General features: G+C 35.5%; 1 protein-coding gene across 16 annotated transcripts in view; it reads left to right on the forward strand.

Moving 5' to 3' along the window:
• LOC144963029 (synaptotagmin-14-like) overlaps positions 1-24,343 on the forward strand; it is a 161,511-nt gene that overhangs the window by 122,115 nt on the left and 15,053 nt on the right. For 8 of the 16 annotated variants that reach the window (XM_078896622.1, XM_078896623.1, XM_078896624.1 and 5 more), the window contains 3 exons: positions 14,682-14,849; positions 16,644-16,780; positions 18,810-18,935. In XM_078896622.1, the coding sequence (XP_078752748.1) occupies positions 14,682-14,849; positions 16,644-16,780; positions 18,810-18,935 (431 nt within the window). Of the gene's footprint in view, positions 1-1,895; positions 2,662-14,681; positions 14,850-16,643; positions 16,781-18,809; positions 18,936-24,343 lie in introns of all 16 variants that reach the window. The other 8 variants (XM_078896627.1, XM_078896626.1, XM_078896628.1 and 5 more) reach the window with 4 other exon arrangements.

Below are 24,343 nucleotides of genomic sequence, written 5' to 3' on the forward strand. Positions count from 1 at the left end.
AAAAAATCAGTCCTCCTGGAGTGGGGACTGATTTTTTGGGATGTTTTTTAAAATTGTATTTTTCTTTCTTCCTTAATTTGGCACTGTTTCATACTTACTTTTCGAGATCTTTATATTAAACCAGTGCCTGCTCCCTCATTTCTCAATTAGTGATATTATTCTTAGACCATGTTTATGTAATCTATGTTCCTCGTCTTTGTCAGAGACCTATGATGTCTCGCCATATATGACCCACCTTTTGAACAAAGTGGTACCATGTCGGAATGAACTTGAAATTGGATTTATAGCCACAAATATAAAACTTGGGCTTAATTCTCATCGTCACGACAGAGAATGGATACAATGTTATACATTGCCAAAACAAAAAATAAATCAAATTCCTGTTTCGTGTCATTTTATCTTTAATTCACTTTTTGAGATCTGATTATCTCGACAAAATGCCGTTTTTAGACAGTTGATAACTCGTATAAAGTCATTCATAAAATATTTGGAGAGGTAGTCAGTTTGGGAGTTAAATAGGTTTTAGATGAAATCGTATGAAGTTCTTAAATCCATATGTTCGGAGAGGTACACAGTGTGATAGATAAATAGTTCTTTGTTAAAGTATGAAGTCGTTCATAAACATATTTGAAGAGGTAGTCAGTTTGTAGTTAAATATGTTTTAGATGATGAATATAAAGTCGTTCATAAAAATATATTTGGAGAGCTCGACTGTTTGAGAGTTAAATAGTTAAAAAGTATTAAGTCGTTCAGTTTAGGACTTAAATTAGAGTTTTTATGCGATTTAAATAGGAATAGAGACATTATTTTCATGGCAAAGAAACACCACCAAATCTAGTTTATAAAAGGTTGTAGGAGAATATCTTATCGGCGTTGACAAATCAATTATAGCTGTCGAAACTAATAACCAGTGCATTTATCGCTCGTAAACTTGTTAAGATAAAATGGCAAAACCAATGCAAAAGCATCATAATTTTGTCAGCCTATTTTCTTAGTTATTTTGTACTCTGACAAATTTCATTTTGTGTGTTATTTAAAATGTTGCTTCAAATATCAGTCGATATTAGAATGTCCCTCAACTTCTCAAAAACAATCAAACCCGAAGGTTTTAGACTCTTTTACTTGTTGAAAGTTATTTTTGTCGATCGATTTGTGAAATGAAAGCTTTCAGGCCATAATGAAAAAGAATTATTTTGTCGAGATAAAGCAAAGTTGCCATCTATTTCAATTTGGAATCCTTTTCCATGTCTTCCGTATATTATTTTCTTTTCATTAATTTTAAGATTAGATAAGATAAGAAAATATGAACTTTATTTATCCACGTCTGGAAATTTACAGTGGCTATTGCTATAGATTAATGAATTAAAAAAATAATTAAGCAAATGATAGAAAGGTAAATAGATCTACATACTTAGGAATAAATAAATAAACAGCCTAACAATACTAAACACATGAAAAAGATCTTTCACACCTCCCGAATTCACTCGACCTCTCACTCTCTCTTACTCTCTCTCTATCTCTCTCACAAACATATACACATATAAACACACACACACACACACACACACACGCACACACACACACACATGCACGATCTTCTCTCGTACTACCTTATATTTTGCCTCCTAAGGTTAGTCCACTTAAAGTCATTTTATCAATTTATAAAAATCTTAATCTGAATGATAAAACGAATTCAACACCAAAGAAGTTATCAGTTCTGCCGTTTTCTATTGCAAGTCTAAAAAGGTCGTTACAATTTTGTGGAAAATCGTATTTTGTTTCGCTTCTTATGCAATACACAGTGATGATATTTTTTGGGCTCTTGCTTTGTTTGTTGTTCTAATGGTCTAATGTATGTGTAGATATTTCAACAAGACTTGTATTTTTTCATTTAGAATTCATAGACAATAAGAAATGTGATATGAAGTCAATTCTCAGATTTGAACATACCAGTGCCTTATTGGAATATTAAATAACATAAAAATTCTGTGTAAATGTGAATAGTTGTGTGATTTATCGAAAACAACTAAAACAATATTTATTGTAGGTGATCTAAAACAGCAGATTTTATTCTTTAGAATTAGCTATTCTTCAACAATTCAAACATGTTCAGCAAAAAGATGGAAAGCGCTGGCTACACCGGAGGTACCAATATCTTCTCCCTCTGCTGTGGATTTCCAGCCAGGGCTAGAAACGGTCGAAAAAATTCGGATGAGCTTGGATCTCCGAAGGATTTCACGGATGAAAATGGTGAGAATGATGATGACGAGAAGGATGGGGGTGGTGGTAATTATGACGGCGGTGGGGGTGGCCCTGATGATGGTGAAGTGGCAGACTATGAGTTAACGTATGATGAAATCTCTGATAATAACGAAAAACCTGTCAAAAATGGTGGGTCTCCAGCTGATGAGATTGCCGTAAATGACAACGATGAGAAACCGGAAAGCCAAAGATCGGAAAGTGAAAATCCGGATAATAAAAAGCCGGGTAGTGAAAAGCCGGATACTGAAAAACCGGATGAAATTGTTAACGAAGGGAATTCAGAAAAAGAAAGTCTGATTTCCACGTCCAAAGTGGTGGATAAGGAAAATGTTCGTGAAGGAATGAGTGATAATGAAAGCTCGAAGTCTAAATCAAAGAAAGAGAAGAAAAAGAAGAATGGTAAGGTTTTTCAATTTGAATATTTTCGATGTCAGCTTGTTTTGGTGTTGGAACGCACGTCCACTAACCCCATTCAGTTGTGTGTTGTAATGGTGAGATTGGTTTATTTATTTCACTGTCATTTGCTTGAATTTAATTTTTTGCTTTTAATATCACAATTACTTTTTTTCTTTCTTTTTTTTTAGTAGTACTCACCCGTAAAACTATCCATTTTTATTTTGCTTGCCTTCAGTTTGTTTGAATATATTTTATTACATTATAACAAACTGCATGTGCCCCGAGTGGGGGTATTTAACTGTGTGAAATTAACCGTTTGATTTGTTTCATGACCAGGATCAAAGGGTGGAGAGTGGATTATTTTGTCATTCCCTGAGCTACATTTCATCCTCGTATTCTAAAGATAATGTGCTCTTTGTTTTCCTTATTCCCTTCCCTCCCCACAAATATTCCTGTTCTTTTAATCAGATTAGTATCCTACATTGTTGTATATTTGTAATGAAATCATGTTGATGAACTGTAAAGCCCAACATTTATTATAATAAAAACACGGGTAACTATGTAAGAGAAAAACACACAAGTCTGAGATAACACAGAATTTTTGTTTGAGAGTAAAGCTTTAAAAAATTCACTTTTCTATTGCATAATTGAAAAGATCCTTTCAGGATAAATAGGTACTCACAACAAATTTAAATGCATTCTGTTACCAGTATTCTTGGAAGGTCAAGGTTTAAAATCTTTATCAAAAAGATGTAAGCAATGATAAATTTGAATCACTTGTCTCTAACCGCAATGACACATTTAAAATATTGAATTTGAAAAGCTATGCCAGTTGAAACACTTTTTTGTTATAGTTTTGTCTTTTATCGAACGTGTTACATTCAATAATTGTAAAAAACAATTTTAAAGCCTCACAGCCTCGGGCTGCTAACAATTGGTTTTCAAAATGTAACATTTTAATAATAACGTTGTCAATGTATTGCTCAAATTTCTCGCGGGACCGTCCTCCACGAGAATACGAAATGTCAATTCACAGATTAAGATTATCTCTATTTTCTCGGAGGGCTTTCTGTTAATGTATAAATAAACAAGGCATTGTTCGAAATAATTTAAGTGGAGAGCAAAATTAAATATCCTTTAACGAATTAAGAAAACAACAGCTGAAGAGATATTCACAAACAAAATAACCCATAACGACAATAAGGACAAAATCAACACCAATGTCCTCATCAACACAACAATAACAATGTTTAGAGGTAAAAACAACAAAAACAGAAGCGTACTCAGAGGCAGCAACCGAAGCAACAGCATCAGCAGCAACGATACATCAAAAATACAACACAACGCAAAGATAATGAGTGAGAATATCAATATTTATTTGCAAATATTCTTTTTGAGGGATAATATTATATTATGATGTACAATCATAGCTATTTAACCAGTTAACTGACGTTCTTCGGAATGACACGTATTAAATGAAATTGGCCAAGGAAACTCGTTTCTTAAATATTGATTGATAGAAATGACCCCAATCTTGGCAAAAACTCTCAGACCTAGTCCCAGGTTTGAGTTTTTGCCAAGACGATCGATATTTGAAGGACGAGTTTTATGGCCAAAATGTTTAAATACGTGTCTCTCCAGAGTACGACGCTTAACTGGTTAATCTCTAGATTACAGTATTTTCAGGTCTATGAATAAATGATTTGTGAATCTCTAGTACATAAATGGTCGACGAGACCTTGTCTGATCGGAGTACCGTCTGATCTAAGAGGTCTACACATTACCAAATTGGAGTTGCATTCATTAAAATTTGATGTGACATTCACGAGTTATTAAGTTGCAAGGCAGAACTATTAATCACGTTCAAACAGGCATTACTACAGTAATGGATTTTAGCTAAATACAATCAAGCCTACACAACCCGAAACTTGTTTACTTTCATAATATTCCCCGAATAATCCAGACCTCCATAGTATTAGTATGATCACATGATACATCATTGTATTTAATCGTCTTACAAAGCCTTTAGGCACACTGAGCAGGAGTTTATTCCGGTTTCTATAGCGTTTCACTTTTATTTACATATTATTTAAGCGCTTAGAGTCTGGTGTCTCGGAGTCATAGCGCTATATAAGTTTTCAGCATTATTATTATTATTATTATTATTTATTATGTGTCTACCCATTTTCTCTTGTTTTTTGACATTGAGTTGTGTGAGAAAATGTAGACTTTATAGATCTATCAGAAAAATCAAGGCAAATACACGTGCAAATTCATGAAAATGTCGAATGACTCGATTATTCCAGTCGTAGCCATTTCCCCCACAGTAGTAGTGTCGTATGGTCTTCACACCTCCAAGTGTGACTCATTCAGCCATTTGATGTAGTCGTCATCAGCTTTGTGGATAGCAGGATAGCCGCCCTCTATGGATGTTGATGGACAGTGAAGTACCACATGGTCGATGTCCTGATTTGGAGCGTTACAGGCTTTGCATGTTGGTGTTTGTTATATAGCCCCATTTGTGGAGATTAGATACTGTTCTACCGTGTTTAGATCGTAGTCTGCTACAGGAGGACCACTGTTATCTGTTTAGTGTGTAGAAACCTGGGAGTGGTGTTGCTGTAGGGTTTAGATCACTGTTGATCGATTAGATCACTGTTTTTTGGTTTATTTTTCTCCCATTCAGCTTTCCAGCTATCAGAGATGTCGAAATGTTCTTTTTTGGATTTGTAGAACGGTTTGCGAGATTTTAGGCGTGATGTTGTGGGGGGCTGATTGGGTGATTATTCTGAGTGGAGTATTTGATGTTGTTTTCTCCAGTCGGTGATATTGTTTTTGTGTCGCCACTTCTATTCGGAGATGGGGAGGGGCAATTGCGCTCATTATTGGTAACCACGAGGTGGGAGTTGATTTCAATGTGCCAGAAATTGTTCTCATGGTGTTATTTAGAGCGGAGTCTACTATTTTGGTGTGAGTGGACGTTGCCAAGACAGGGGCACAGTATTCTGCTACACTGTAACAGAGTGCTATAGAGGATGTTCTGAGGACTGATGTGGAGGCGCCCCAGGAAGTTCCAGCAAGTTTTCTAACGATACTGTTCCTTTTCTGGAGTTTATGTGCAGTATTTTCTAGATGTTTCCTATATGTGAGGGACCGGTCCAGGATTACGCCGAGATATTTTGGGTTTTGGTCGTATGGTAACGTAGAGTTATTAGTTGTGACGTTTATTTGTTGGTCAGCTTGATGGTCATCTAGGTGGAACAGAGTACTGACAGTTTTTGTGGTATTCATTCGAAGGTACCATTTATTGAAAAATGATTGCAGGATGTTGGTGTCGTCTGTAAGCGTTTTTTCAATTTGTTTAAGGTCGTTTGATTGCCATGCAATTGCGATGTCGTCAGCATAGCCAAATTTGAAAGCTTTAGTTTCGGGAATGTCGCTTATATAGACGTTGAATAGAGTTGGTGCTAGAACAGAGCCCTGAGGTACTCCAATTATTATTGTTCTTTTCCTGCTGGTCTTGTCTCCTAGGCAAACATGATATGTTCTTTTTCCTGACATTTTGTTAAGGAGTGTTAATCTTTTTTTTGCAGTTGATATGTTTTGCTAGTTTACACATCAAACCGTCATGCCAAACTGTATCATAGGCCGCTGATAGGTCGATGAACACTGCCCCCGTTTTAACTTTTCGTTCATATCCGCTTTCGATAAATGATGTGAGCGCTAGTAAGTACCTGTTCAGTTGTGTCACGTCCAGGCCTGAAACCTGCTTGTTCAGGTGGTATATACATATCTAAGGTAGGTGAAATACGGCCGAGTAAGATGCGCTCTAGTAGTTTAAAGAAACAACAGAGCAAAGATATTGGTCGATAGCTGGTTGGGTCATTAGGTGGTTTGCCAGGTTTCAGAATTGCGATGATTTTAGCTTCTTTCCATACTTTGGGGTATTTTGTTGTTTCTATTACGTCTGACAAAGCAATGGAGAGCCAATGTGTTGCTTTCGCGCCAAGGTGTTTTATCATGTCAGGGTATATACCGTCCACTCCAGCGGCGCGTCCTGCTCTCATATTTTAACTGCAGTTTCTACTTCGGCTTTGGAGATTGGTATTGATGAGAGCCCTTCTTGGGGGCACGATTGATATAGTTTTTGGTATTGGTGGCGGATTCCTTTTTCGAATCTGTGGTTGGGTGTGTGTGTACTAAGTAGTTTTATTTCTTTGGCTATTTTTTCTACCTCTATCGGGGCAGCTTGTTGTTTTGATTGGCCTTTATCTGGATCTAGTTTTTTGAGAGGATTCCAGGCATGTCTACTAGAGTGTTTAAAATCGAGGTTTTCAACCGTGTTAATCCATTTCTTTTGTCTTCCTTCCTGTAGGGATTGAAGAAGCTCTTCAGCTATGTCTTGGTTTTGTGTTTCCTCGTATAGTTTTAATAATTTTTCACTTTCTTTTGTCCAGCATGGGATATATGTTTTTCGATATCCGCGTGTTATGTGTTTAGTAGCACTAGCGATGATGAGTTTGGAAAATCGGTTGATGTTTTCTTGTTTTGGTGGTATTCTTACACAAACGTGATCGATGTGTTCAGTGAATTCCCCCCAGAAAACAATGAAAGGCATTGTTTGTATGTCTTTATCGATTTGTGTCATATGTCGTGTTATTTTTTTTATTGATCAAAGACTCAAATTTACGAGTTGTTAGCCTCTTATATTAGATTTTCAAAGACGAGCTGATAACGTTATATTATCAGTAAATCACCCTTGGATTGTGCTTCTGGGGACATTGGGATTTTTTTTTGTCTTAGGACCATAGAAGCTTGAATGGCTTTGTCCGATATTGTCCTTTAGTAGTCCGACTTCGAAATGAAACTGAGTTTCCTCTTTTAAAATGATCTATTAATATATTTTTTTTCAATCCTATTTCTTGGATTCTTCTTTTTCCAGGAATCGTCTATTCTAATATCATGAACAAAAAGAATATCAAATGACATCCGTTCCAGGTTTACAGTACGATTGTGACCTCACTCGTCCATTAGGGAATCGCAACAAATTATTGTTATCCAGTTTCTAATCACAATCAGCGCCAATTGATGTCAACAATGAGTGTTTGAAGAGCAAACATTTTAGAGCAGTAAAAAGTTGGCAAACGCGCTTAGTTTACAATCTGTCAATAGAAAAGCTTAGTTGAGATTTGTTTAGTGCCGGTTTCATGTGCGTAATAATTAGACCGTGCGTCATTTGAGCACCTAGACTCATATCCAGTTGTAAATGTTTAATTACTAAAAATGAATATCCGTGTTTCCATGTTTTCATTCGAAGGAAGAGACAGACATTTCCACACCTACATATTATATTCACACGATCATAGTAAAATTAAATATGATTTTTTTTTCTCTTTAGTCTTCAACTGATATTGCATTACATAAAACAGAATTGCTACATTTTATCGTTCTCATGAAATTGCACGACATTAAGTAAAGCTCAATAAATGGGAAGAATATGTACAATTGCACTTACTGTAAAAACAATTACAAATACTATTTAGAAACGTATCTGCTAGCGGCAATAATCAAAGTTTACATTGTGACATGACATAGACTATAGAGAAATGTTAATCGCAGGTGGTATTTCTGAATGCCACCCCTGACTGAAATGTTAGATGAATGAGTAATTGATAAATTAATGTCAGAACACAAGTCTCTTCATGATATCACCTACAACTAGTAGACAAACCATTATGATTTTTATTTTTTTTCCAAAGTAATAGCTGACAGATTTATTGATCCTATGGTATATTATTTGGTTACAAAACCGTACCGCAGTAACTGGTGAGCTGTACAATAGAGATTAAGTGTAAGAGTAGTAATACAGTCATAATGATCTATCATATATATCAATACGGAGAGAACCGTTGCTTATCGTAACTATTGTAGTACTTTTTTTATGGAGAATCAATCATGATACTCCTAGAATATTAACAATTCCTTGTGATTCCCTTCTGGTGTATCCTATTGGCAGAGATAAGAATTACAATAAATTGATATGTCTGGCCACGGTCCCACGGTCTTGATGGAATAAATTGCGACTTTCAGTTCAGTCTTTTAATGCTATTGTATGTAATAAGCATATTAGATCTAAATATAATGATGACCAATCCTACTTTTAACAGTATCTTTGAGTGTTTCCATTTAAGAAGAATTAGTGTAACTCGAGCCCCTTTGCAAAGAAAAGGTTTTTTTTTGGTTACTGTCTGAAGAATGGTTTAATCCCTGATGATTTTTATTGTGTACGTTTTCAATCATCCCGATTATCGTGTATTCTTATATCAAATTCAACATTTATTGTTTTAGTATCTTGTAAGATTGTCTTAGAAAGCAATAAAAATTAATCCATCAGGAGTTGAGTTCTCCATTATCAAATAAGATTAAATTTATCATTTTAAAACATGGCTCTTTTGAAGTAACAGACACACTGCCATTGGTATTATTACAAGTCCATTTGTTTAATAGAAATCCCTTAGTGATTAAAGAATAAATCGGTTTCACAATGCAAACAATGATATAATATAATTTTATCTTAATATAATTATCAAATGCTTATCTTTTAAAAATCAACTCCAGTCGAGCTTCTATCTGAAAAAGAAAACCAAACTTAAATTAATAAACAAAAAACCAAGACAAATCAAAACAAAAAAGAAAAGAAGAAAACCGAATCGAAACACAAAACTTGACAAAATAAAAAGAAACTAGGAAACAACAGATAAACAAAAAAAAACCCAATAAAAAGAAATAAAGTGACAATTGCAGAACATCGCACATTGCAGAGATGGGCTATAAATCGTATTTTTATTCCGAGAAAGTACCCTAAACCATTAGCATACTTGTATCCGGCGTGAATCCTAGAAGGTGAAGGATCTATAAATGATTCATGCTAGAATTATCGATTTGTCGTGAAACAATGCGATAGTAAATTCGATGCCTCAACTAATCGTAAAATAATTCAATTCCTTTGACTCAAAAGGGATTAGCTTAGCTTAGGACTCTCGGTCAGTGGGATAGCGCTCAATTCTATTTTATTTAGCTTACTACTTTGTAATGACATCAAAAAGGGACAATTTAATTCTTCCCTAGAATGTTTTTATTCTTGAAAACGAATGTGACATTAATATTAACCGATTTATTGTCGTCTTCTAGAAAAGGGACGCTCAAAGACTAGATGATTAGATAAGGTAAAGGACGATATGAAAGAACTGGGCCTGGAGGAAGAGGATGCTCTGAACCGAGATGAATGGAGATATGACTTTCATTGTGGCAACCCTGCAAAATGCGGGATAAGCTGAGAGAAGAAGAATTCTAGAAAGACACATAATATTTAAGAATTGGCCAGAAAACTCGTCCTTCAAATCTCAATCGATTTAAATGACCCCCATCTTGCCAAAAACTCTAAAACACGGAGCATTTCACATACACACATATACTCACACCTAAGCCCATACGAGACTGTTCCATGACATAAACAATAACAATAGATCTTGTATGAAGCTGCTAATCTCAAACAATGAAAGCACGACCTTCAAAACAATCAATAGATAACGAGAAGTTTTCAAATGTATATCCCGTTTACGAAACATGGTTGTCTCCTCTTTCCGCTCATTGAAGTGCAAATCGGATTGATGTTTTGTGATAATACGTAATAAATAATATGAAATTGAATGTAAGCTTCAATTTTATAACCGGAACACATCAAATGAAGGTTTCGGGTTTCCCCTTTATCAACAAAACAGGATTAATGAAACACTACAGATGAATGAGATGTAGTAGCGTTGTTAAGATGAATAAACAAAACATTAGTTGGCAGGAAATAGTATGCTCATATGTAAGGTTTGGACAACCTCTGCGGTCTATTAAATAGGACGAGGACAACCTGTTGCCCACCACTTCACTGGGTCCAGTCATCGAGGATTGCACGACATCCAAATTGCCGTCCTTCAGTTCTGTCACACTACTAAACAACATAGCTAGAGGTGCCTAAATGAGCCAGTAAAATGGAGATAAAAAATATAAAGTGAGTAGATGTGACTCATATATTACTAATTATGTTAAAATTACAACTATTCTTTCTTACCTTTTCCTCCGCCTTCATCTCTACCATAATACATACCTACCTACACACTAACTCCTTCTACCAGTCTTAGACCGACCACTCACGGAAACTTACATCCTCTCTCCCTTTCACTCTATCTATCTATCTATCTATCTGTCTATCTATCTTTCCATCTATCTATCTTTCTATCTACCTACCTATCTATCTATCCATCTCTCTCTCTCTCTCTCTCTCTCTCTCTCTCTTTCTCTCTATTTCTCTCCCTCTCTCTCTCTCTCTCTCTATCTCCTTCTATCTACCTATCTCTCCTCCTCTCATTGTGTTCATTGATATATATTTGGTATAATATACTAACCACCCAATCAATCGCTCTCTCACCCCCATCCCCATTTTAAAGACCTTTTTGCAGTTACTTTTACTATATATACACATACACAGACATACGCACACTGACACACATACACAAACATATACACATCCTCTCCATTCTCTCTCTCTCTCATTCTTTCTCTCCCCCCCCCTCTCTCTCTCTCCTTATCTCGCGCCACCTCTTGCATCAACACCCGACGCCCTTTCCTCACATTAACTTTATTTCCACATTTGACAAAATGTGATATTTTGTAAATTTACATATTTGTTTGTGTTTTTGTTTACTGTCTCCTGACGAAGGCCAAGGCCGAAACGTTGTTTGTTTTGTGTTGTTCCCTAATATATGAGTCACATCTACTCACTTTATATTTTTTATCTCCATAAACAACATAGCTAATACAGGGAGGCAGAACTGATACTAAAACTGAACACCCTTTCCCCCCACGGCATGAACTCGAGACTGGACCTCATTTAAATATTATACTACCTTTGTCTCTTCCCCCCCCCCCCCCATCCATCGTCTTTTACCTTTAATTACAAATCAGTATCATCACTACCATTACTACCACCACCACTACTACTACTACTACTACTACTACTACTACTACTACTACTACTACTACTACTACTACTACTACTACTACTACTACTACTACTACTACTCTAAAAGTACTAATGTACCTTCTGCTGTTGCTACTGCCACTAATGATTATACTTATACCGACATCCTTTAATTTTTGTATTTATTTCCAATTCCATTATATGTATTTTCCAACAACAGTCTACACGTTTTCATATTTCACTTTCTAAACTGCATTACACAGTTCCTCTCCGCCTCCCCTCTTTTCACGTAATTAATTGCGCACCCTTTAGAAATATCTATTTTAATTTGTGCTTCCTTACATAGGAGCATACTATTTCCTGCCAACCAATGTTTTGTTTATTCATCGTAGCAACGCCACTACCACATCTCATTCATCTGTAGTGTTTCATTCATCCTGTTTTGTTGATAAAGGGGAAACCCGAAACCTTCATTTGATCTGTTCTTGTAATAAAATTGAAGCTTACATTCAATTTCATATTATTTATTTCTTCGAGCTTCGAGCAGCAACATTTACATTGTGATCATACGTGAAAACTACTTATCGTAATCCAATGAAATTTGAAACATAAATAGAAAAAACGTGTATTTATACCCTTATTAAAGGCAAAATATCTCCTCATGGTAGTTTTAGAAATATTTTACTCCAAAGAGTAAACATCTGTTTTTCACGGTCTTCTAGTAAGCGCACGAGTTTTTCCGCTTGACATAATCTAAAATAACCTCTTTCTAACTGTGTGCCAACTTTCAGTCATATTCATTGATAAACAGCGTTGTAATTAATTTTTTAAAAATAGCATACACGCAATCGCGATGTCCCATATTTTGCCTTGAATTCGAGTCATTTCGACACCCAAATCGAGGCCCAATGATTTCATTAAGATAGTCATTGCTAAATTATGGATAGCTGGAGAATTGTGTATAAACTATAAACCAGTCTAGTAGAGTGTGTCTTGGAGAAACAATGCACACTTATTTCATGTTATCTAATCCTATTTAAGGCTGAACATAGGACTTGTCCTTTCAATTCTTTTATAGCACATAATCTCAAATTTCATAGAATGGAATATTTTCATGGTCAGTATTTACTAATCGTATAATGTTAAAAAACAAACAAACAAACAAACAAACAAACAAACAAACAATCCCAAAATTATTAATATGACAATGTGAAGCCAACGAAAGCAATTATACACCACAGTATTTATTTCAACTGTTTATAACTACATCAAAATTGTACGAACCAAAAAAGAAAAAGAAGGAAAATAGTTACACGTAAAGCTAAGAGAAATTGACTCCATTTCAATCGTGGTTTTGAATTGGATCCAAGAACATTAATTTTTAGATAACAAACTAAGATTATTCCATTTTCACTATTCATATGATAAAAGAGTTCTAGTGTAATTTTGATCAGAAAATCTGAAAAATATTATTTGCTTCTGGACTCATTCAGACCAAGCAAGCGAACACAAACGGTAAAACCTGAGGTCGTTTTGTCTATTATTAATTACGCTGGTACCAGTAGTTGGCGTGCAATATTAGTTCAGTTTGGCTTCAATTTAAATTAAAAAATACTCTTACCTGCATATCTGAAACACCCTCTCCCACAAAAGTACATTGATTATCTGTTGATATCTTATATAATTATCCATAATGAATTATGCCATTATTGTAGATTAGTGACAGTAACCCAGATCATCGATTATTGCGCAGGCACAAGAATCAAATTTCGAAAATTAACATTGAGTTCTTTAAGTCTGGTCGTTTAGATAACCCACACAATTTTAGACTCACAGATTAAAAAAAAAATAGTAACGTTATAAGTTTTGGAAGAATAAATATCCCAACATGAGTTATTCTCTGATATGGCTTTATTTGAAATCCGTAAGATTTTTCTCGAAATCAAGAATATGCCAATCTTCGTATTTGATAATTTTTCATAACAGTTGTTCGAAACTTTGTCGGGAGTTATTTTCTTTAAATATTAAATGTAGTCTTTCATATCCACCGGGTCGAACCGGTTTCTTCTGTCTTGTGTGGTTAAAACTATTATAGGTAGATAGATAGTATGAGATTGGCGTCACTGAGTTCTTTGTAATTGCTTTATGCCATTCGCGCTTATGTGCAATTCTCACTAAAATGTATTAACCAGACTATAAACGTTCAAGGTTACACATTGATTTGTGTGTTGTTCCGTTATACTTCCGGATGGCAATGTCGCTAGCTTCTTAGCCGAGCGCATACTATCTGTACCGATTGTTTGCTACCCCCCCCCTCCCCCATGTCTGTCACAGGATATATTGCTATTTAAATTTCATTTAAGTGATCTCACCTTCATGGATGCCAGAATATATCCCCAATGCCAAGAGGGGTCAAACAACGTGATTTTTGCGCATGCGTCAGATGTTAAATAAATCTATGGAGCAACATCTGCAATACCCTACAGAGAAAAACAAAAACATCAAATTTTTTACCTGATGAAGCGCTTAGCTCATTGACAATAGATACCACTTTTGATTAAGTTGATGATATTACTAACCCCTATGTCCACACAGAAACGATTGGGTCTGTTAGACTTTGCAATGAACCTGCGTGGTATTCAAAGGTGACCAAACACGTGTTAGCTTTCGTCCAAAGCTACAGATATTGCTACAGATATTATGATAAATTTCAGCTCCGTAGGTCTTATGACTCTAATAAAATGTATTTGAAAAACCATGTGACCTAAATTAACCGACATCTGTTCCAGGCAGATAGTATATTTGCGATATGACCATCGAAATTGAACTTCAAAGCTTTTTCTTATGTCATGCGCAAATAACGGACGCCCTAAAATAATATAATGTAATAACAGATCCAAATACAAGATTTTTTTATTAAAGCGCTGATCCTGCCCATTTTCACATCTGCCATTACTTAATGAAATTAATTTCCATTGTTTTGATCTTCCAGGTGCTGCTTACCAGTATGACGAGGAGAGTTCCAGCGACAGTGACGATGAAGTAATGAAACATTACAAGGAGACTCTAGTCAGGTCAGCCAGCATGAGGAGTGCCAAGAGTGGCCGGAGTGGCCGGAGTAAGAGGGTTGAACAAATCATCGATGGAAAGTCTTCCAGAGGTAAATTAGTTTTTTCTGTTCAACATGCCCATTCTCAGTGTTGCTGAGGTTGTTGTTATTGTTTGTTCTGTCCAACCTTCTCCTTTCTCCTTCCCGCTCGTCTTTCTCTACACCGCTTCATTTTCCTACGCCTCCTCCACCTCCTCTACCTCCTCCTTCACCTCCTCCTCCTCCTCCTCCTCCTCCTCCTCCTCCTCCTCCTCCTCCTCCTCCTCCTCCTCCTCCTCCTCCCCCTCCTCCTCCTCCTGATCATCATCATTATCATCATTGTAATGTCATCTTTACAATCACAATCACCACCTTCACCTCATCATCTTTCTCACCAAACAATACACCACCACCACCACCACCACCACCACCACCATTCTCCTAACAATCCAACTTTCTCTAAGATTTTTTTTTGTTTTCTTTTAAAAATATTCTGACATGTCTTTTCATTTTCTCCCTCAACCATTCCCTTTCTCGATTCCGATTTACCCGCTTTTTCCATTCTCCAAATTCACCTTGCTCTCTTGCCCTTCCTCTCTCTCCCTTTACCCCTTCTCCTCCTCTTACTCTTTCTCATCATCGTCCTCCTCTTCCCTCTTTTCCTATTTCATCACTTACCGTTCCTCCTCGCCCTTACCTCCTCTTCTTTTATTTACAAAAAGAAACATTTATTTTCACTGATGGGCGTCCTGGCTATCTCCTATAACCTTCTATCTCTCATTCTGACTATCAATCCATATTGTCCATTTATCCATCCTATTGCTTGGGGTTATTTTATGATTATACATGTCGTATTATTCTTGCCTGGATCAATTTCATTCACATATCGGCACCACGAAATTTCCATATCGAACGCTGAATCACATTGCTTATTCATAGTACCCAAACCAGGGATTATGGAAAAGGCAAAGAAAAACTAAACTCACACACACACACACACACACACACACACACACACACACACATACACACAACACCAACAAAGCAAAGAAAACAGAATTTTTTCATCTTTTATTTTTTAGTTAGTCGAAGATAGAGATGTCTTTTGATCTATTTTTCTGTCACTGCTATGAAACCGAAAAGACAAAAACAAAAGAAAAAAAAACAAACACCCCCCCGATAAACAAACAACAAAAACGAAAACAAGAACACATTTGAGAATAAGGAAAATACCCCTCCCCAACACAAAATATGAATAAAATGATTCAGGACAAATGAAGAAAAAAACGAACACAAAACAAAAAAAGTGAGGGACAAGAAAATGTACGTTTAACGTGAAATATGAACATTTATATAGAGGATTGTAAATTTATATAAAGGATTTCACGGAAACACCTTTCTCATAAGATCGTATGGAAGCATATTTCTATTTCATACAGTATAATTTTTCAACTAATCGTATTTTTTTTACTTACAGTATACGTCACTGCCTTTAGCTAGGAACTTATTCATACTTGAGTCGAGCGGAATAAATTTTTACACTGCCGAACACAATGACACAACGCTTGCAAACTTTGTTACCCATCAGGTCACCCCTGACCATCGCTTATTGTTTACGACAAGGTGGACTCCTTACCTCATAGGAGTCGACGCTACTTAATAAATGGATATAACCAGTTAACTGCCGTACTGTGGAAAAACTTGTATTTAAAAATTTGGCCAGAAAACTCGTCCTTCTAATATCGATCGATCGACTCTCATCTTGGCAAAAACTCTCAAACCGAGATTTTTTTTCAGAGTACGGCAGTTAAGGGGTGTTAATTATTCTACAAAACATTTAGATAATCATTTAACAAACATCAACAGGCAGCCTAAACCGAATCAACGACCCACTTGCAGCAGCGGAACTTGGAGAGGTCAATAGTCGGACGTCTTACAACGCAGAGTCCGACGAAGAAAGGCACCGATCTCCGCAATCCCCTCACAACACCACAACGGCTACGGTAGGTCCTATAGTACTGGTTTGGTGACTCACGTAATCATTCAGATTTTGAAATATTATTATTGCCTTAGAGGACGTGCAAGAATCGTTCTATGATGGTCTATCTACGTATGCATCAAAAGCCATGCGTGATTGATTCACTTGATCAAATACTGCAAACTTAAAAGTTTTACTTTTCGGAATGCACCCAACCTGCTCCTAATGAAACACTGACGATTTTGCTTATCCCACTGCTTTCTATTCCTCAATTTCTATGCACCAATCTTTGCACACATAATTTAAGATTAAGCTGTTTGGTTAACATGTTTGTCTTATAAACTATCTAGATAGATAAATATCAATAAATTATCAAAATTGTGAGGATCACGGCAATATTATGGCCTTTAATTATTCTCTCACGTGCAAAGTATAAATACATGAGATATAACTTATTAATATTTAGGTAGATAACTTTTCAAAACACCAATATTACATAAATAACAATGGCATATTAATATCTACATTCTACCTTTTGAAATGGTATTAAGTTATGGAAAATAGATGGTAGATAAATACTGATGAGAACCGACGTACACTATTTTTCAGGTTGATAGCTAACCCAATTGATTATGGGCTCATTGTTGTAATGGAAATATAAAAGAAATGGCGTAAAACGTTGTCCATTACAACACTGTAAAACTAGGCCCATAATTGGGTTCGGGTGTCAGACCTGCTAATATGTATTCGTCGATGAGAATAAAATAAATCAAGTATAATATTTTATATTTTAAAGCGTTCTATAAACGGGATTGTTATAAACTGACAATTTATAAATTGGATGGATTCTTCGTGTAAACAAATAGTCAGCAAGCAAAGTCCGAAAAATATAAAGAATTTGCAAAGAAATGAAATATAAATATCTAATTAATCTCCGATATGCTTTAGTTATTTCATTTTTACTGATGGTTAAGCCACCCCCCCCCCCTTAAAGGGATTTAAAAAAACTAATTTACTCCGAGTATTTTGGATGAAGATTGAAAAATTAAAATCACCTTTAAAAATAATTCCTTGCTGACAAATTTGTTACAGCCAATGGCTTCTTCTGGGCGGCGATATATATATATATATATATATATATATATATATATATATATATATATATATATATATATATATATATATATATATTGCATCTATGGCTTGAATTAATATAAATTGCATATATGGCAGCGCTGGCTATATCCATCTCTTTTACATTTCTACCTGCACTAAGACACGTCTTTGTACTTTGTATATTTAAATATGAAATATGGGTGAACTCATATCTCCATTTTCCATGCTTCTGCTCTTGTCAAAGCCATTGAAAATTGCTACAATACATGAAATTACAAGCCGCTCTTCTTTTTGGTTGCCCATTTTCATTATTCTGATATTGCATGGACCAACATATACAATATCACCATCCGACAAAGGTCAATAATAATATTTTGTAAACATACCATTCATTCCCCGTGGGAAGTGCCATGTGGAGTTTTGCAATGCATTGACCAATTTTCCTGAATTCCAGTTTTTGATATTTACTTGATTTTATTGGTTTGGATTTATCCCCGCATTTTTAAAAATTCTTCTGAAAGATTGGCATCCAACAAATTAAATAACACGGTGCCAATCGAAGAGAGAGAAACATCTTTTTTGTATGTGTAACTGCTTTAGAACCGAGCATTTGAAGCATGTCCTCTTCATAAGCAAGCTGTGATGTCTTTCCCTATTTATCAGTTCAAAATTTACCCCCCCCCTCCCCAAAATAAACAGCTAAATAATCTCGTTTGATCTTCATTCACTTTCAATCAATGTTTGAATTAATGTCCGGTATCAATTGGCTGAGCAAGAATAAATAGGTTTGAATATTTGAAAACAAACGTATCCCCTGCCCTTAACTCTACCCTTTTAATACATTGCACGGTTTCTCCTATTCATTTCATTTTCTCTTTCCTGTCTATCCTCTTATATTTCAAACTGATGCATGAACTCATTTCCTGATTTTGCAACAGCCCACATCTGACAGTCCAAGTCGAGGTCAAGGTCAAACATTCGAAAACAGAGCCTTCCTAGGGGATGGCCAACCGAGCATATCAGGAAGTGACCTTGCCCAATCCACAGAGCAGCTAAATAGTGACGTAAGTAGTTTTTGAGGAGTTTAAACTGAGTATGGCCTTAAAACACGCATCATGGTTAGGTTGCGTGTATACCGACAAATGATACGTTAAATAGTCCACAATACCGTTTGAATCTTCTTCTTTCGTATTATTGCAATCATCATATCTTGTCGCGCCAGTGAGTCAGCCAGTCCCGGGCAGTCTGGTTGCATTCCCTCAGGTCAGCATTGGTGCAGTGAGGTCCCAGCGAGCATTCGGACAGGATGTGGTCCATGGTCTGTCTGGGGTGACCGCATGGGCAATGCAAAACTAAAACACGTTTTGATCTTATTACATCATGGTGACGACTCACAATGAATTGTGTGTTTATCGATTGTGTTGATAATAGACAAATTAAAATCAAGTTTTAAGCAGACGAAGTACATAATTCAACTAAATACTCTGTTTTATTTGCAACATTTTAACCTCTTCCTACCTCATATGAAATCACCTAGGTTTTGAAGAAAATGAATGAAACAATTAGATATATCAATGTGTGTGTGTGTGTGTGTGTGTGTGTGTGTGTGTACGTGTTCGTTTGTGTGTATGTGTGTACGTGCGCGCCTGTCATCATACCAATAAATGCTGCTGCAAAGACAAAAGAAAATAATATATTAAAACAATCACAAGAGAGATACCTAACAATTGGGAGTTACGAATAAGATATCTTCCGGATTAAAGGATTCTACCGTTCTATATAGATGACTATCTATCCTCTAGCTATCTTTAGAATGCATTAAGAGTCCACCCGGGGACGTGGCAGCAATCGACTGAAAATAGCTGCCGATTTCCCTGAAGACACGAGCAAACCTCTCCATCCTGAAAGCCAGTGTCAGTCTGATGACAGATGGGACAAACTGTGTTATGTTTTACTACCAAAATTCATAGTACGCTGACCCTATTGATTTTACGGCTACTTTTGGAGGCGATAGAAAAAATTAATGTCATAAGAGGGAAATGGCTTGATTTCTTTTTAATGTCATAAATTCACACTGCTCAGACATAAATTCGATTCGATTTTGCTTTGAATGAGGAATAATCTTTTTATTTCCAATAGAACACTTAAGGTAGAAGTGTATACAAGATTTAGGAGAAAAAAGTATGAAAACTATTTCCTATTGTCGTACTCTACCACTATTTTATAAAGAGGATAAAGGGCATTTGAAAATATAAGCCGTAGTATAAGCATTCTGATGGGCTTAATTTATCTGATCGACATTTGAAAAACCCAAGCTCTATTCTGCGAATTCCTTCCTCTCCATCTTTCAGTGATAAGATTGATTCGTTTTTTTTTTCTTTTTAATATTGGATAATTATTTTTTCAAGTCAACAACATCCTGCAGAGAAAGTACCAAGCAGCTGTTTCTGTCTTATTTACTGCATAGAACTGGAATGAACAATTTAGTACAGCTTTGTTTGCCCCATTGTTTTAAATGACCTTTAAAAAACACAAAAAACAAAACAAAAAACAAAACAAAACAATACAAGCAAACTTTTTTTCTACTTAGTGCCATTTTTGTGGTAACTCCAATTATTCATTGACAAAAACATTTCATTTTTCCTCACCAAGAGGAATCTCTCAGTATGAGTAAAGCTAATTTAAATATTCTCACCACAGACACGAGATTCTGAACCATTCCGTTACGTCACTGCCCATTTTAACACATTAGTTCAATATTTCTTTATTTTTGAGAGCAAACGTTATATCATGAACCTAATTTCAAAATACTTTAACTCACTCAACCCTAACACCGACTACATCCGTAGTATACCCGGGGGTTACCTTAACCCCATGCCTATTTATTGCATTTTTCTGAGACAAATTATAGACGCAGTATCAAAGCTATTGTTCTTAATGTTTACATGTTAATAGTAGTTGAATAAAACTATCTATGCACTTGCTCATTTTAAATACATTTTTTTCCAATTTTGAAAAGTAGCAAAAACCTCTACGATTGAGTGAGTTAAACGATTGCCTGTTTAAATAGACTACTTAGCGTTTTCTTCTTCAAAACAGTCCCGGATTGGATGAAAAGGATGCAAGATGGAACAATATTCCCATCACGCGCGTACATTCTGCTGAAATAACAAAATAAAATCAATGGAAAAAAATGAAAACAAAAACGTAAATGATGAACTAAACGGATATTAAGAACAGCAGGGGTCTGAAATTAGCTCGTATTTTTTCCTTCGGTCTGAATTTTACTTCATTAAAATAATCAATAAAAGCAAAGGCATTGATACAGGAGCATCCACTTATCATTTTGATATTACATCGATATTAAATTGTCCACGACGACGACGATGACAACAACGACAACAAAAACAATATTAAGAAAAACGACCAAAAAACAAATATAGATAATCAAAAATTTTAGCCCCAGGGTTGGTTGACGTGGGATCTTAATTACAGTTTATTCGTCCTTAAGTCAATTCTGGGGCGGCATTCAGGATTTTAACACAGCTTTCCTCCATTTTGTTTTTAAAAGGCGGGCGTTGAAGCCATTAGTTCTAATATTACATGACAAGTTCAAATGGGTGCACTCAATTCTTCTCTTGCTAGATAGAGCATTAAGATTATTTGTCATTTCACGTCTTATTTTATTTAACAATTGGGAAGCACAATAGGCTACATTTTTAGAAATAGGCTAGAGGAATTTATTCAATACGCAATGAATAGCAATAGCTGCATTATATTTTGATAAGATTTTGAGAGAATTATTTTTTTTTTTGTGTATCACAAAGATCACAATGATTTTACACACATACACACTCATATTTATAAGATATATATATATATATATATATATATATATGTGTGTGTGTGTGTGTGTGTGGGTGTGTGTGTGAATGTGTATACACAAGAATAACTCTCCGTTCATTGAACACAATGATAGTCGGTCAACTCAAAATTTATGATTTTTAGTATTGAATAAAATTTGAACTCAATTTCTATTGTATTTATAGACAATACATTTTTCGACTTCTTAAGAGAATCCCAAGGAACTTTTTATTTGGGCACGGAGAGATATATTTTGCATTTAATATCCTATTGCAGTTTGCCCAAACTGCAATGACAGAATATTTCTTTCATGGCAACAAATATGTAGGGAGACCACCAACATCAATAGTAACTACCTTGAACCGGGATCTCTCTATATACACAGACAGTTCTGGATTTAGAATTAATCCCTGAAGAACTAAGAAATACTGCAGTGCCCTCCGTACTAAAGTCACAACAATATCTTGACAACCTCAAAACTCTGGCCCAGGACCGTGACCAATGGAAAAAATTAACAACATGGATGGAGAGAGCAGCTATACTTATCGACCATGACTGAATCACACAATTCTCAGCAAGCGTCATTCGGACTGCGAAGCTTACTGCTACTTTTATATTCTATATACTTTGCTCACTTATCATAGAAGCCTTTCCCGATGTTAAGAACAGAAAGTGTTTCATATAAATGAAATGTTAATAAATTTATTGCATTCAAAATAATGAGAACCACTTTGATTCAACGCAAGTACACCCACCTCATTGTCCTCGCTAACCGGAGGGTTGACGTACAGCCCACGTGCTAAAAATGATTGCGTCTGTATTATTAATAATAATACTAATACTACTACTAATAATAATGAGAATAATAATTATAAGTGTATATAATATATATATATATATATATATATATATATATATATATATATATATACACACACACACACTCAATGAGTTCTGAGCTTCGGGCATATTTTTTCCTTTGGGTAAAATAATTAACCCCCGATTCTCTAACCTGCAAAACAGGTCAATTCTTGTCGGTATCCAAAATTTCTTTAATAGACTATTTATTTAACTTCGTGGAATGAATGGGTGGTTGACAGCATCATACCATCCCGTACGCCGGAGGAGGTGCGAAATTGTTATTGTCCAACAACGGCATATCACAACTCAAGCACTTCACAGTATGTTTCATCTTTTGAACAACATAATGGAACATATATATATATATATATATATATATATATATATATATATATATATATATATATAGGACGCCATATGTGGTATTTTAGCGCTTGTGCAATATTATACAAAAGAGTCAATGGCTTTTTACACCAGCGGTATCCCCGGGTGCACGGAGAGTCTCATAGACTTGCCAACAAGGTACCTGGACAGACTAAAGTAATCCAGACTCTTTACACTGAACCATACCCATGATATGAGATGACCATTGCCAATAATGTGGCATCGGCTGACAAATTAAAATTATATAAATATAACCATTGGTAGTGAAAAACTTATTTTCAAACTCTCCTTCAAGTAGATACGATCTCATGCTATGTATTGACTGGATATTCCGGCCAAAAAGGGTAATTTGATGAAAAGTGCGTGTCATCCAATAACCAAATTAGCACAGAGAAGTTGAAGGGTTAATCAGTATTTCCAAGGGACATAACTTTATATTCTCACTGCAAGATTTTCAGGAAATCCCATCATATTATACTATTTCTCGAATGAATAAATAATCTTGTGAATAAATAAATTATATATTTTATAGTTTTGAATAGAAAACAAAGATAATAATGTAGACTTTGTGTATTTAGCTGAAGTTTAGATATGTGGTTAAATTCAGATTTGATCAGCTAAGAGTTAATTCAAACCCCGTCGGTGAAGGGTTGAATGATTTGATAAATAATGAAAATAATTAATTCATTTTTGTTCATTTTAATCTTATGTCACTAGTAGCATGATTACCTGAATCAAAGGTCATGTGTATTTGGTTTCACGCTCCGAATAAACTCTTTCTCACTTCAACCGATTTGAATCGATAATAGCCAACGTTTGAAAAAAGGATTCAGGAATTTATTTCAAAACATTTTGCGTTAATTTAAGCATTTGACAGCAATTACCTTTCATCATTTGGATAAGACGTTTCTCTTTCTGCCAAATCTATCAGACCTTAGTAAGTACTCAATCACCGATTGATGGAAAGTTTAATTTTTTTTAAAGACATGAAACCAATCTGAGATTGAAACCCTATCTCTTTGTATCTGGGGAACGTGCCGTGCCGCTTGGGATTAACGCACCCCAAATGTTTGCAAGAAGACACAATGAACAGAGGGAACCTGATTTGGAGACCTAGGCCTTGTAACCTAATGACAACAAAAGAAAATCTATGCACTTCACATGGGACTTAGACACGGATCAGAACGTAGCATACTTAGCATAATAACACCCCTTTGCTTTCCATGATAGATGCATGGAATGGACAAACAGCCGATGTTGTTAATTACACTGGACTCGGAATCAAGGACAACGCCTGCCCCCAGGGACTAAGGCACGCATTATCTGATCTACAGGCTGGAATTAGAGTGGAAGAGAAAGTGAA

This window comes from Berghia stephanieae, chromosome 1, assembly GCF_034508935.2.
Source record: "Berghia stephanieae isolate SIO BIC M18660-M18661 chromosome 1, UCSD_Bste_1.3, whole genome shotgun sequence".
NCBI lineage: Eukaryota > Metazoa > Mollusca > Gastropoda > Nudibranchia > Aeolidiidae > Berghia > Berghia stephanieae.